At 31.5% G+C, this 12859-nt stretch overlaps 1 protein-coding gene across 1 annotated transcript; it reads right to left on the bottom strand.

Annotated features, from left to right (window-relative positions):
- Positions 1-2324: 2324 nt before the first annotated feature.
- On the bottom strand, positions 2325-4529 carry LOC110115547 (BTB/POZ domain-containing protein At2g46260-like). The gene is made up of 4 exons (XM_020848812.2): positions 4373-4529; positions 4214-4277; positions 3413-3692; positions 2325-3337 (listed from the first exon to the last, which is right to left on the bottom strand). The coding sequence occupies exons 2-4, from the start codon at positions 4260-4262 to the stop codon at positions 2509-2511; spliced, it is 1158 nt and encodes a 385-aa protein (XP_020704471.1). The 5' UTR covers positions 4263-4277; positions 4373-4529; the 3' UTR covers positions 2325-2508.
- Positions 4530-12859: the final 8330 nt, after the last annotated feature.

Raw genomic sequence — 12859 nt, 5'->3', positions numbered from 1 at the left:
TGCCAAATTAAGTTCATTAGGAGGGGTTGTTTTCTTTATTGAAAAGCGAATACATTAAAAAGAATATTCTTATTTGAAATATTAAAATTGTTTTGAAATGTGGAAATTAATATAGGTAATTATTTGTTTTATTTGATTTGAAGTAAAATAAATGTACGGTTAAGCTCAATGAGCGTGACAAACTAATGGTCATGACCAAGGTAGCAAGTGATGGGTGTTTTCGTTGGTTGGTGGCTTACTGTCGGCTATGCTATGATAGAGAATTTAGTTTATTTAAAAATACATCTAAATTAAAAAAGAGAGTAGATTTTAAATACTTTTAAAGTTTACTTTAATTTTTTAAATTTTAAATCAAATACTAATATTTTTTAAATATATGTATTTGAAATACTTTACATTAAATAATCCCTTGGTAAATTTCTGAGGTATGATGAAATGTATAGTAAGTTCCTTGAAATCATAAATTAATCACTGTGTTAAAAAAATGTTGAAATAAAAATAGGTTTACATGTGGTTGTTTATCAGTAGTAGGAGAGTAAATACTTGACATGACTCATGTCCAACCTTAAAATTTTTTATTTGGGACAACCAATTTGAAAAATTGATTGAATTTGGATTTCAAATCCTAACCCGATTACAAATTTGGTTTGGGTTCAGGTAAACTCAAAAATCAGAAATCAACCCAAAATTGACTTGGGTCGTGCTAGCATGTGCATGGTTGCTCTCATACTCACAATTGCCCTCGGATCTGCACACCTCCGCTCACGCCAGCGCTTGCCATGGTCGCACTCGCCCTCGTGCTCGCACTAGTGCTTACCCTTGCCCGCGTTTTCCCTTGTGCTCACTCACATGTTAGTCGCGTCCTCGCCCTCGTGATTGTGGCCTTTCCCTTGCTTGCAACCAGACAGGTTAGAGGTTGGGTTAGGTCAACCCGGGTTAAGGACGGTTCAGCTCTGGGTTTAGATTTTTAACATGTTTGTATAATTGGGTTAGGCCAATGAAGGCGAGTTGGTTCCTGGTTCGACCTAAACCCAGCCTGAAAACTCTTTTTGACACACCTAATCAATAGTCCAACACAATTTATTAAATTTGAATGTATAAAATGTACGCAACCCATTTTGATATGTATGTTGGGAGCTTAGTGCTAATATGAAAATTATTTTATAATAAGTATTCATAAAAAGATAAAAGTAAATCCAAAAATTATAATTTTTTTCAAAATTATGTCAAATTAATTATTTCTATACTATATTTGTCAAAAAAAATATTTAAATTTTTTATCTAAAATAAAATTCTTGAATTTGGTTATATCTATTTAAGTGTATGTTTATGAGAAATATACTAAATTGCGAAATATTGATGTGCTACATCATCATAATAAGAAAACAATATAATAAAATATAAAAAAAACTAATATTTAAGTCTTGAAGTTAATTTTTAGAGTATAAAAATAACTCTAATATGTGTATACCTAAATTCAAGGATGTTTTAAAAAAAGTTAGATTAGATAATTCTTATCACAATTTTAATAATAACAAAAAAAAAGTTTGAAATATATTTTGAGATAAATATAATATATAAATAATTAATTTTACACTCATTTTGAAAAGAAAATTAAAAATTTAAGATTTTTTTTTATCTATTTGCATGTATTTATTAAAAGAAAACTCAACATGCCAACAATAAATCGCCCATCAAACAGTCGATTATATCTATTTCAAAATTTTATTTTTAATATGCTTTTCTAAGAAATTACATTATTTATTATATCTATTTTTAAAATTCTTCCTATTTTTTTTATTTACAAATGATGCTTTAAATAATCACTTTTAGAAAAATAGAATGTAAAGTGTGCCTAGAAATATTTCATCTAAAAATTCTGACATCCAAAAAGAAAACATATATCAACCACATCTTGACATAAGAAAAATCATTAGATATATTAAATTATACTCACATTTATATTGAAACGAACATATGATTTATGCTTTGATAAAAAAATCCTATTATATATAAAAAAAACACAACATATTAGCAAATACCAACGAAGCCAAAACAAAAACTATCAGTTCAATAAAGATAAGAGAATATAGACAAAAAAAAATGCAATAATACTTGAATTTATTGTCTAAAAATTGGAAACCTCTTAGACCAGCACAGTAAATAAATAGTATACAAATAGATAATTTTAGAAACTCTATTTTATTCTCATAATAATTCATTTCACAGATAATTATAGTCATCCCAAAAAACTTGAAGTCATCACATCAAAATCAAAAGCTACATTTGACATAATCATTTCATCCCAAGCAATTGTAGATTCAAAAAAATTTTCTGTTCTCAAGCAACAAATTTATTAATTTTCCTCCAAAATATAGATTTGCACCATCAGAATTAATCCAAAACCAAAAGTAACATCCTAAAAAAAAAACTAAGGTTTAGTAACATCATCATTGAAGTTAACGTGTAAGTCCACTTAGAGTAAAAAAAGATTTAGTAAAAGAATGGTTAGCGCTGAAGCAATTGCTGTGGTTGTTTGATTGTCAACTCTGCTCTCAAATGAAGAATATCATTCATGAAATACTGACTATCCTCAGCCATAAAAGCTGTCCATGAAATTGCAAACAAATTTCTATATCCAACTGCTTTGCCTCCCGTAAAGGTATAATATCCTTTGTATTTGCTAACAAACTCTCCAGTCAGGTTCACCCTCGCCGCAAATTCATAGTCTACTGTAAAGCTCACAGAACCTTTTTCCTGCATTCCTAAGAAAAGTCCAAAGCAATGAAATGAGGCTTGTTGATCCATGTTGCAGTGTGCAGAGAGGAAGAATCCATGGCCACCTAAGTGGAATGCCTGAGAATAGACACGACCGGATGGAAACAAATTGGCACACTCCTCCCTATTTAAGTCTAGATAAACGATGCATTGAGGATGGGGTTGATCAAACTCGACCACCTTCACTGGACGATATTTGTAAGCCCGTTCAACAAACCGTCGGTTGATGACATCTTCTAAGGCGAGTGCACGTTGCCGATGCAGGGTCTCGGACTTGAAGAACAATGCATCCATGACAGCTTTAGCGGCGGTCTCATGGTCAAGTTCATTGCCTGCAAGCACCTTTCTCAACTTCCGACAAGTCATAAAAGGGAATCGGATTAAGCGTCCGAGACGGGATCCGAGTATTTCTCGCCGGTCTTCCAGTTTCGGGTATTGTGCTCGAGCCCATTTTAGCACCAAGTCATAAACAGCATCCTCTGAAGCTACTTGGAGGTCATCATTGATCAGGATTGCCTCAATGCCGGCTAGGGGTAGATTCATCACTTCATCCTGGAACCTAATGGCAAATTTAACTTATTATTTGCTGGAGTTATGTAAATGAAGAGTTTAATGCTTAAATATATTTTCTCACTTGCTTATATCCCTATATTTATTGGCAAGAAATTCTTTGGCAGCATCTGTAAGTGGCTGAACTGCAGAAGCCATAGAAACACTGGATGGGAGTTCTAGAAAGAGGAGTGCTGAATCTGTAGTCATTGGCAATGTTCTTAGCATCTGACTGCAGTGCCTCATGCAAGAAGCAACCTCAAATTTATCAGCCGCCAAAAGAACATCTAGAAGAGCTGTTGCTGAGAGACTTGACAACTTTCCGCTGTACATAAAACTCAACAGTTCCATAAGAGCAGCTTCCTCTGTAACAAGAAAGTGATGTCAATTAAAAATTTCAATGGAAATAGAATGCACAAATGAAATAAACTAAAAACATTACTTTTCATTCTAGAAATCATTCTGTGCTACATTCTAAGAATGATCTGATAAATAATCAATATAAGAAAAATAACACAAATGAAAGTTCAAAAAGTTTCGAAGTGTTCATTGATTAGAGTGGAAATGTTACAGTTCCATAAGTAAATGACAATATTGTCCAAACCCATTTTTTGCTTGTTTTGAGCCAAATGATTGGAATAATGGTGGGTGTTCGGCAAAATGTAACAGATAGACCATATAAACAGTTTATGTTATTTGAGCACCTTTTTTAATTTCCACACAACTTTGTTTATTAAGAAAACTGAATGGAGGATATAGAAAGATTTTCACGCAGAAGAGAGTAATGTAGCAATTTTACATGGTTTATGTTTACAATTTCCTTAAAAAAATTTCAAGTTTTATGCAGATATGTGTATAGATGCATATATTAGGACTTTTGAACAACCTGACTCATTAATTCGCAAGGTAGCATGCCGCTGATCAGATTCCCGCATGCCATTTGAGAAAAGCTGCAACAAAGAAAAAATATGTCAAATAATCAGTAATATAAATACCATTAATTTAAAAGAGCAACTGAAGAACATAGTAGCACAACTTATATTACCTTGTAGAAAAAAGGGCTTTTAGCCGCTAATATTGCAGAACTTATGTAGATGGATTTGACCTTCAAAAGAGAATCCACTTCCCAAGAAGATTCATTGCTAAGAGACCGTTCATGACCTAAATAAAATTGAAAGGCAAAACAACTAAGAGAATGAGAATGAGACAAAAAAACAGATTTCAAACAGGAAAGGATAGATGGAAAACACAGAAATCAAAGTCTCAGTGATGTTGGTGACAATAATAACGATGATAAGGAAAGAGATATTATTCAAGAAAGGTTTTGTCCTTGTCTGACTTTATCTCCATCTGCAGAAGATCGGGTTTGTAAGTTAGAACTTGCAATTATACTTTATAGGCGCAATACTTAAGATTGCATTGTTTTAAATGAATTTTCTTTATTAAAGGCTTTTAAGGCCTCATGCAAACAAAAGAAAAAAATAACCTTGTGAATTTTGCAATTAAGAACTTAGTTCCTAGTGCAAGATGAAATGAACTTGTTTGTTTAAAATAAGAGTAGAATATTTAAAATCATTCATTGATTGTGATTATTTCAAAAAAAATTCATGGATATTTATCATATGATTCAAATCATGTCAACCTTAGTCATTGGGGCATGGAGGATCCGCCTTGAAATATGAAATTTACAACCCTACAATATCGGTAGGGCGGCCTGCTCGAAAGCATAACATGTAGAAGATTTTAAATTTAAAAGAGAGTTCAATGAGTTTTCAAAAATACTTGCTCGCTTGTCAAAAAGAGTTCCATCGTTCTCCAAGCGTGAATATTTAAGTAAATCTTATTTTTAGTTTGCACAATAGTATTTGGCTTTAAAGTTGAGCATTTAATACATTTGTCGGAGCACATTGATGTTTTGACATACACACCTTTTAGTGCATTTGCAAAATTATTGAGCCATTGTGATTGAGTTGAATATTACATCATTATCTTCATAGGATTTAAAATTATCTAAATTTAATGTTTGCACAAAAAAAATTTTCATTAAGATGTGTGGAATGTTTCATTTCAAATTTTAAGAGATCGCATCTAATCCGCTTGCGTGATGTGATTCGGTTGCAATTTTTAGGAGTTAGAATCCATTAAGTACTTCAAGGTGTCATAATTTTTTTCATATATGATTTGTTATCTTTTAGTTGTGGGTCTTATGGTGAATCAATTTGTATCCAATAAATAATAAAAGAGTTGGAGTTCATTTTTATCTCAACACTCATTCAGTTCATAATTCTGAGAATTCCAGAGGAGGTGAGAAGGCTCTGTTCACGCTCATAAGTTAGCCATTGAACTCACTACAAGTACATTATAAGTTTGATTTGAGTTAAGTTTTGTGTTAATCTTTGTACCATGTTTTAGATTTTGATCTTTCATTTTATTCTTATTTTATAAAATTTAAGAATTTTTATCATTAAATTGTATATGAATCAAGAAATTCTATTTTTTGTCACTTGCAATTCATCTAGATAAAATTTTACCTGTCTCTAGGCATTTCTCTTGCATAAGAGGGCTTATATGAGCAAACCAAATAGCGCACATAATCGATGTCCTAATACATTACAAGTGTAGTCTTCAAACCCACGACGCCCAAAAAGGCGTTGCATGTCACACAAGAAATTTTGCAACATACAATATATTTTCCCGCTATGTTAAAAATATCGTGCACAGAACTTACCCATTGCATTATGAGTGTTTCTTATGAAATTTGGTGTGCTTATAAAGTGAAGCATATTTTTTATACACTAGCAGACCTATGAATCTCCAAAAATTTGCTTCATTGTCATGCTAAATATTTGGCTTTTTAAACCCCAAGGGACATTCATAAATGTCAAAGCAAAAGTGAACTTAAACTTTGGCATGTAGGTAATCATCATTGTAGATTAGCCTTTGGTTGATGATTGTCATGAATTGAGGAAATTTGTTGAAGTCTAAAAATTGTTTTTGAATTAAGGTAGATTTGATTCTAGGCTTAGGCATTAGATTTGAGTTTCTTAGGCTCGACTCTATAAACTTATTGAGTGAATGGATGTTGTCATTAGTCTGATGCTTTGTGCTTGGACTTGATGATGAGAAATTAAGTTTGAAAATTTTTAGAAATTGCATGTAAAGTTCCTTATGTGTTGTGCTTTGTAATTTGATGGACTTAATGAAAGAATTAATTTGATTTATCTTTATCGACTTGGTAAGGAGAACTAGCATACCTTATATCATATGCTTTCTGCTTTGATAGACAAAATGAAAGATGCGGAATTGGTAAACTAACCCTTGAGGCTTGTTTTAGGGCAATAATTGAAGGCATTCGTTAGATGCTTAATGCTTTGATAAACCTATAAATGACAAGATTTTCTTAGGTTCAAAATCGGGGTTTGAGTAAAATTCGTTATAACATTGGTTATATGCTTTGTTTTTTATTGAACTTCTTAAAGAAGAAAAATCCTTTCCATCTTTGCTTTATGCTTAACAAAGTTAATGAAGGATTAAGGCATCTTAATTTGATGATGATACCAAACTTAACTTGATGCTTTCGTATGCGTGGATTATTTCTTTAATTTTGATTTGACCTATTTGTCAATTAAAATCTCTTTGATCCAGGTCACTTGAACTCGTCATGTAGAATAGGCTTGAAATTAGACAACTCTTGTTATAAAATTGATATTATGGGGGCTCTCTTATTACAACTATTTTTATGACTTGATTGAGTAAGAAGAGCTGTCAGTGACTCAAACATATGTGGGTATGTAAAGTAAAATCTTTTGGACCCACTTGAGTAAAAGACTCGAGCTCTTTCATTCACAAATGAGCATTTTGCTTTTGAGTGAGATAATATTTGATGGCTACTCAAAGCAAAAGGCAACATAACCTTAAGTGGGAGAACTACTTTAGTTCATGCCATATGCGTAATTTGATGCCCATAATGCTTTTATAATTTTGATAAACCATTCTCTTTTATTCTTGATGAAGATTTTTGTGAATAGCTTGACCAAAATTTTGTTGTAAGTTGATCAATGAATTGCATCTCTTTATGCTTTGAAATGCTAGCCAATTGTATGAGATAACATAACGTGGCATGCCGAGTTAACAAACAATATTGTGGGTAAAGAAATTAATAAGGGGTTCGACGTAGACATCTTTAGTGATGCCCACTAGATGATGAAAGATTAATGGATCTAATATACCAACATTTAAATGAACAAGAGGCTTTTATTAGGTGTAATCAATTTGGACATTGGTATATTGTGTCATCATGAATTTGACAGCCATGATCCATCTTAACATGATTGATGCAACATTTCATCGTTGACAACCAATAGTAGCTCACCTTTTAGTTTTAATTGCAATTTTAGGACCTAACTAGTGTCATCATACCAGACTTCGTGAAATTCAACTATAAACTTATCAACTTTATCAGTCTTCAAACATCTAAGCTATATTTGATTGAAGGACCTATAATAAAGAATATTATTGACAAAAGCATTGCATAGAACTCTCTTTTTGACTTGTTAGGTTTACAATTTATTTGAAATAATCGACAAAAGTTGATATCTAATCGTGCTCCTTTTATACCACAAATGTTTAATTTCATAATTTTAAAATTTCCTCAAGCTTGTTTTCTTCTTTAGTAATCTAAGGCTCCTATTAGTTTTGAGAAATAGATTATGACGGAGAACAATCAAAGTTGTAATATGTTGACTTGGATTTGATGACCCATCTACTTGTAGGATTGTTGAAAATTCAAGTGAATTTTATTTATTTTATGGAGAATGAGGAATCATCAAAATTCACCATAGTGACTTGAATTTGATAACCCCATCACCCAAAGGGTTGTTAGAATTTCTTTTAATGGAATTTTGTTTATTTTATAGAGAATGAGGGTTAATCAAAGTTTCATCATAATAGCTTGAATTTGATGACCTCTCCACCCGTGGAGTTGGAATTATTTCATCATTTGAGTCATTAATTTGATGGGTTGTGAAGGTTAATTGAAGTTTCATCATACTAGTTTGAACTTTGCTTCTTTCATTGCAGAGTTTGTAAATTTGTTGAATCTACAACTAAATAAGTTTCTACGACAATCAACATAAGCTCGTCATTTATGTTTATCATGATAAGGCTCCACATTATATATGCTGATGGGCATGTTCCAAATTGCTTGAAGATGTGTTATTCCATGTAGACAACTTTAATCTACACGGTATCTTCTTCTTCTTTTTATCGTACTTATAATCAATGCTTCTATTGAACTTCTAGATCTTTATGAGGCATATACATGATTTCAATAGTCCAGGATTCAAATTAGTTTACTTGTTAGAGGTTAGAGTTGGCTACCTTATGGGATCCTTAAAAGGACTATCTAAGGAACCGACTATCACAAAAATTATCAATAGGAATTTTCTTTTGTTTATGGCAGATCTCTGGAACTACAAACCAGATATCACGCCTTTCAACTTCTCAACATGATTTTCTTTATGAGAATTTTGACCTCCAAACTTTCTTTCCTTTTCATTGAGACTTTTTAATGATGGATTCTTGGCCTCCGAAGTGTGTCACACTTGGATGTTCACCTTGTAAGACTTCATTTAGCTTATTTTCAGCTATAGAAATACATGATTTCTCTCAAGGTAGAGCTTTCTTATAACCTTTAGACAATTGGTTGTTCATATGTCCTCTTAACAATGCCTTTCTCCTTCACTCTTTTTAGGCTTTTATATACTCTTGCTAATAAGGTTTCATGTATTTTCTTCTCTAAGGAGTGAGGGCTTAATGTTATGGGGCATAGAGTGATTGTTTTACAAGTGAAATTGTTTCTCTTCACTCACGTCATATTTAAAAATTTATTCTGGTTAGAGACAATCATAATAGATTTGGGTCTTGAGATGCTCAGTGTGCTTTCATTATAACTTTTGGGTTCACTATTCAACACACCACCTTTTCTTTCTCTTGGACTACCTTCCTCTATATGAGGAATCCTCAACGTCGTGAGTGCAAATGGTTCGGTTGGTAGAAGTATGGTGTTCATAGGCACCAAAGAAACATTCTGCCTAGTGACAATCCTCTCCATAGCTGGAGCTTATGCATGAATAAGTCTTTTAAATATAAATGTTCTCTTTTGAGTAGTCTTGATTACAACCGTCTTCAACAATCCTTTTCTGATGAGCCCGATAGACTCCACATTCACGGTCTTCAATAGATTGAGGCTTCCAAGCATGACCATAAACAGTCATAGTAGTGACCTTAGCATCAATGGTGGGAATCTCTAAACCACTAAACAAGATAGTTTCCCAAGATCTTATAGCTCTATCGATTTATGATTGAAAAAATTATGCGAATAATGACAAAATCAATCAAGATCTTATGATTCTATTATTCTAAGTTGTAGTAGACCCTAGTCTACTAGGTCAACGAAGGTAATAAACCCAATTTGACCCAAAGATCCTTATCGAAAGTTATGAGTTGCATCATTCGACGGGTAGACTCAAGGTGCATGTTTTCCTAAGGGGACAGTCTTAAGTTGATCTTAGTTAAAAAAAAAGATTGTCTAACCTATCAAGTGCACGGTAAAATTCACCACTCAAGAGATTAAGCCATGGGAGAACTTCAAGGCTTTATCCATGATTGTAATTTGATTGTATCATTTTGTGACGAACACATTAGTTAGAGGGCCTCGGTCGTGCCCATACCTTTGTGGATCAAGTGACATGTGTTAAGTATTTACTGACATGATATATGAGTGTGATCATTGAGACATGCTTGATATGATAATTACCTCTTTGTGAGCTTAGGTTGTCTTAAATTTATCACTTTCAATAACAGTCGTGGATAATAATGAGTATTTGATTTAGTTTGAGTGGTGGATTTTGCTTGAATATTTTTTAATTTTACAATTTTTTTGAAATTTTTGCATTTTTATTAAGATTTGAACTTGAAATGATTTGTTTTAAAATTGGAGGCATTTTGAAAATATGATTCTCTCTAATTGAGTTTATCTATTAATGTGAATATAATTGGTGCAACTTGTTTGTATCATTTATATTTATAACTTGAAAGCATGATTTTTGAAATGACCCTCTAACTATGATGCACCATAATCACACCCATCATGGAGCTAACATGTATGATTAGATTGTATTGCATTAAACATTATTGATTCTACTCACTTGCTTATAGATGACAAGTTCATATGTTTGCTTAGAACTTGGATTCACTTGAATATTTATTGCGCTATGAACTTTGTCAATTTTACCTCCACATGCAAAGGATATGTAGGTTAGTACTCTTGATCATACCATATAAGCATAATATTGTGAGTTTGAATTTTTTAGAATGAATTTTATTTATCGAAGGATTTGAAGACTTTCTGCAAATGAAAGACAAAACTTTTGTGGATTTTGTAGTTGAGTACTTTGTTCCCAGTGTGCGACGATATAAGCTCGTTTGCTTAAACTAAAAATAGAAATTTTAAAATCATTCTTTAGTTGCAATTATTTCAAATTCGTTACTTAAATATTTGTCACGAGTTCAAGTATTGTTAACTCATTTGGGTTATGAAGGATCAAACTTGAAATGTGAGATTTATGACCCTAATCACTAACTAGGGCAACTCACTTATGAGCATGCATTTAATATGTTAAAGATTTTGAATTTGAATGAATTTGATAAGTTTTCAAAAATTGTTGCTCAATTTTCAAAAAAAATCTTGCATGGTTCTTGAAGAGGAAATTCAAGTCCATTTTATTTTTAGCTGGTGCAATATTCTCTAAATATAAGTTCAAGCATTTATCAGATCACATGCAGATCTTCAATCATAATTGAATATGCAATTTTCAATGTATTTAAAAAATTTTGGGGGCATTGTGATTGAGTTGATTGCCTCAATATTTTTATAGGATCTAGGATTATTTAAATTTGACTGTTTGTATGAATTATTGCTATTAAGATGTGCATTATATCATTTTGAGTTTTAAACATAAGTCGGCGTATTCGACAAGGCAAACTTATATTGAGATGAAAATGCATTTTTTTTGCTTTTTAAACACTATATATATATATATATATATATATATATAGTGTTTAAAAAGCAAAAAAAATGCATTTTCATCTCAATATAAGTTTGCCTTGTCGAATACGCCGACTTATGTTTAAAACTCAAAATGATATAATGCACATTTTAATAGCAATAATTCATACAAACAGTCAAATTTAAATAATCCTAGATCCTATAAAAATATTGAGGCAATCAACTCAATCACAATGCCCCCAAAATTTTTTAAATACATTGAAAATTGCATATTCAATTATGATTGAAGATCTGCATGTGATCTGATAAATGCTTGAACTTATATTTAGAGAATATTGCACCAGCTAAAAATAAAATGGACTCGAATTTCCTCTTCAAGAACCATGCAAGAACTTATATTTAGAGAATATTGCACCAGCTAAAAATAAAATGGACTCGAATTTCCTCTTCAAGAACCATGCAAGATTTTTTTTGAAAATTGAGCAACAAATTTTGAAAACTTATCAAATTCATTCAAATTCAAAATCTTTAACATATTAAATGCATGCTCATAAGTGAGTTGCCCTAGTTAGTGATTAGGGTCATAAATCTCACATTTCAAGTTTGATCCTTCATAACCCAAATGAGTTAACAATACTTGAACTTGTGACAAATATTCAAGTAACGAATTTGAAATAATTGCAACTAAAGAATGATTTTAAAATTTCTATTTTTAGTTTAAGCAAATGAGCTTATATCGTCGCACACTGGGAACAAAGTACTCAACTACAAAATCCACAAAAGTTTTGTCTTTCATTTGCAGAAAGTCTTCAAATCCTTCGATAAATAAAATTCATTCTAAAAAATCCAAACTCACAATATTATGCTTATATGGTATGATCAAGAGTACTAACCTACATATCCTTTGCATGTGGAGGTAAAATTGACAAAGTTCATAGCGCAATAAATATTCAAGTGAATCCAAGTTCTAAGCAAACATATGAACTTGTCATCTATAAGCAAGTGAGTAGAATCAATAATGTTTAATGCAATACAATCTAATCATACATGTTAGCTCCATGATGGGTGTGATTATGGTGCATCATAGTTAGAGGGTCATTTCAAAAATCATGCTTTCAAGTTATAAATATAAATGATACAAACAAGTTGCACCAATTATATTCACATTAATAGATAAACTCAATTAGAGAGAATCATATTTTCAAAATGCCTCCAATTTTAAAACAAATCATTTCAAGTTCAAATCTTAATAAAAATGCAAAAATTTCAAAAAAATTGTAAAATTAAAAAATATTCAAGCAAAATCCACCACTCAAACTAAATCAAATACTCATTATTATCCACGACTGTTATTGAAAGTGATAAATTTAAGACAACCTAAGCTCACAAAGAGGTAATTATCATATCAAGCATGTCTCAATGATCACACTCATATATCATGTCAGTAAATACTTAACACATGTC

Source organism: Dendrobium catenatum, unplaced genomic scaffold (genome assembly GCF_001605985.2).
Source record: "Dendrobium catenatum unplaced genomic scaffold, ASM160598v2 fragScaff_scaffold_651, whole genome shotgun sequence".
NCBI classification, from domain to species: domain Eukaryota; kingdom Viridiplantae; phylum Streptophyta; class Magnoliopsida; order Asparagales; family Orchidaceae; genus Dendrobium; species Dendrobium catenatum.
This window is presented reverse-complemented; position numbering and strand designations above follow the sequence as displayed.

What these genes read in the sequence shown, in the direction of transcription:
- LOC110115547 (XM_020848812.2), bottom strand. Translation starts at nt 4,262, where the DNA reads ATGCGGGAATCTGATCAGCGGCATGCTACCTTGCGAATTAATGAGTCA. An exon ending in CTTGCGAATTAATGAGTCAG is followed by an intron (nt 3,693 to 4,213) that starts GTTGTTCAAAAG and finishes TTCTTGTTACAG; the next exon opens with AGGAAGCTGCTCTTATGGAA. An exon ending in AAATATAGGGATATAAGCAA is followed by an intron (nt 3,338 to 3,412) that starts GTGAGAAAATAT and finishes ATTTGCCATTAG; the next exon opens with GTTCCAGGATGAAGTGATGA.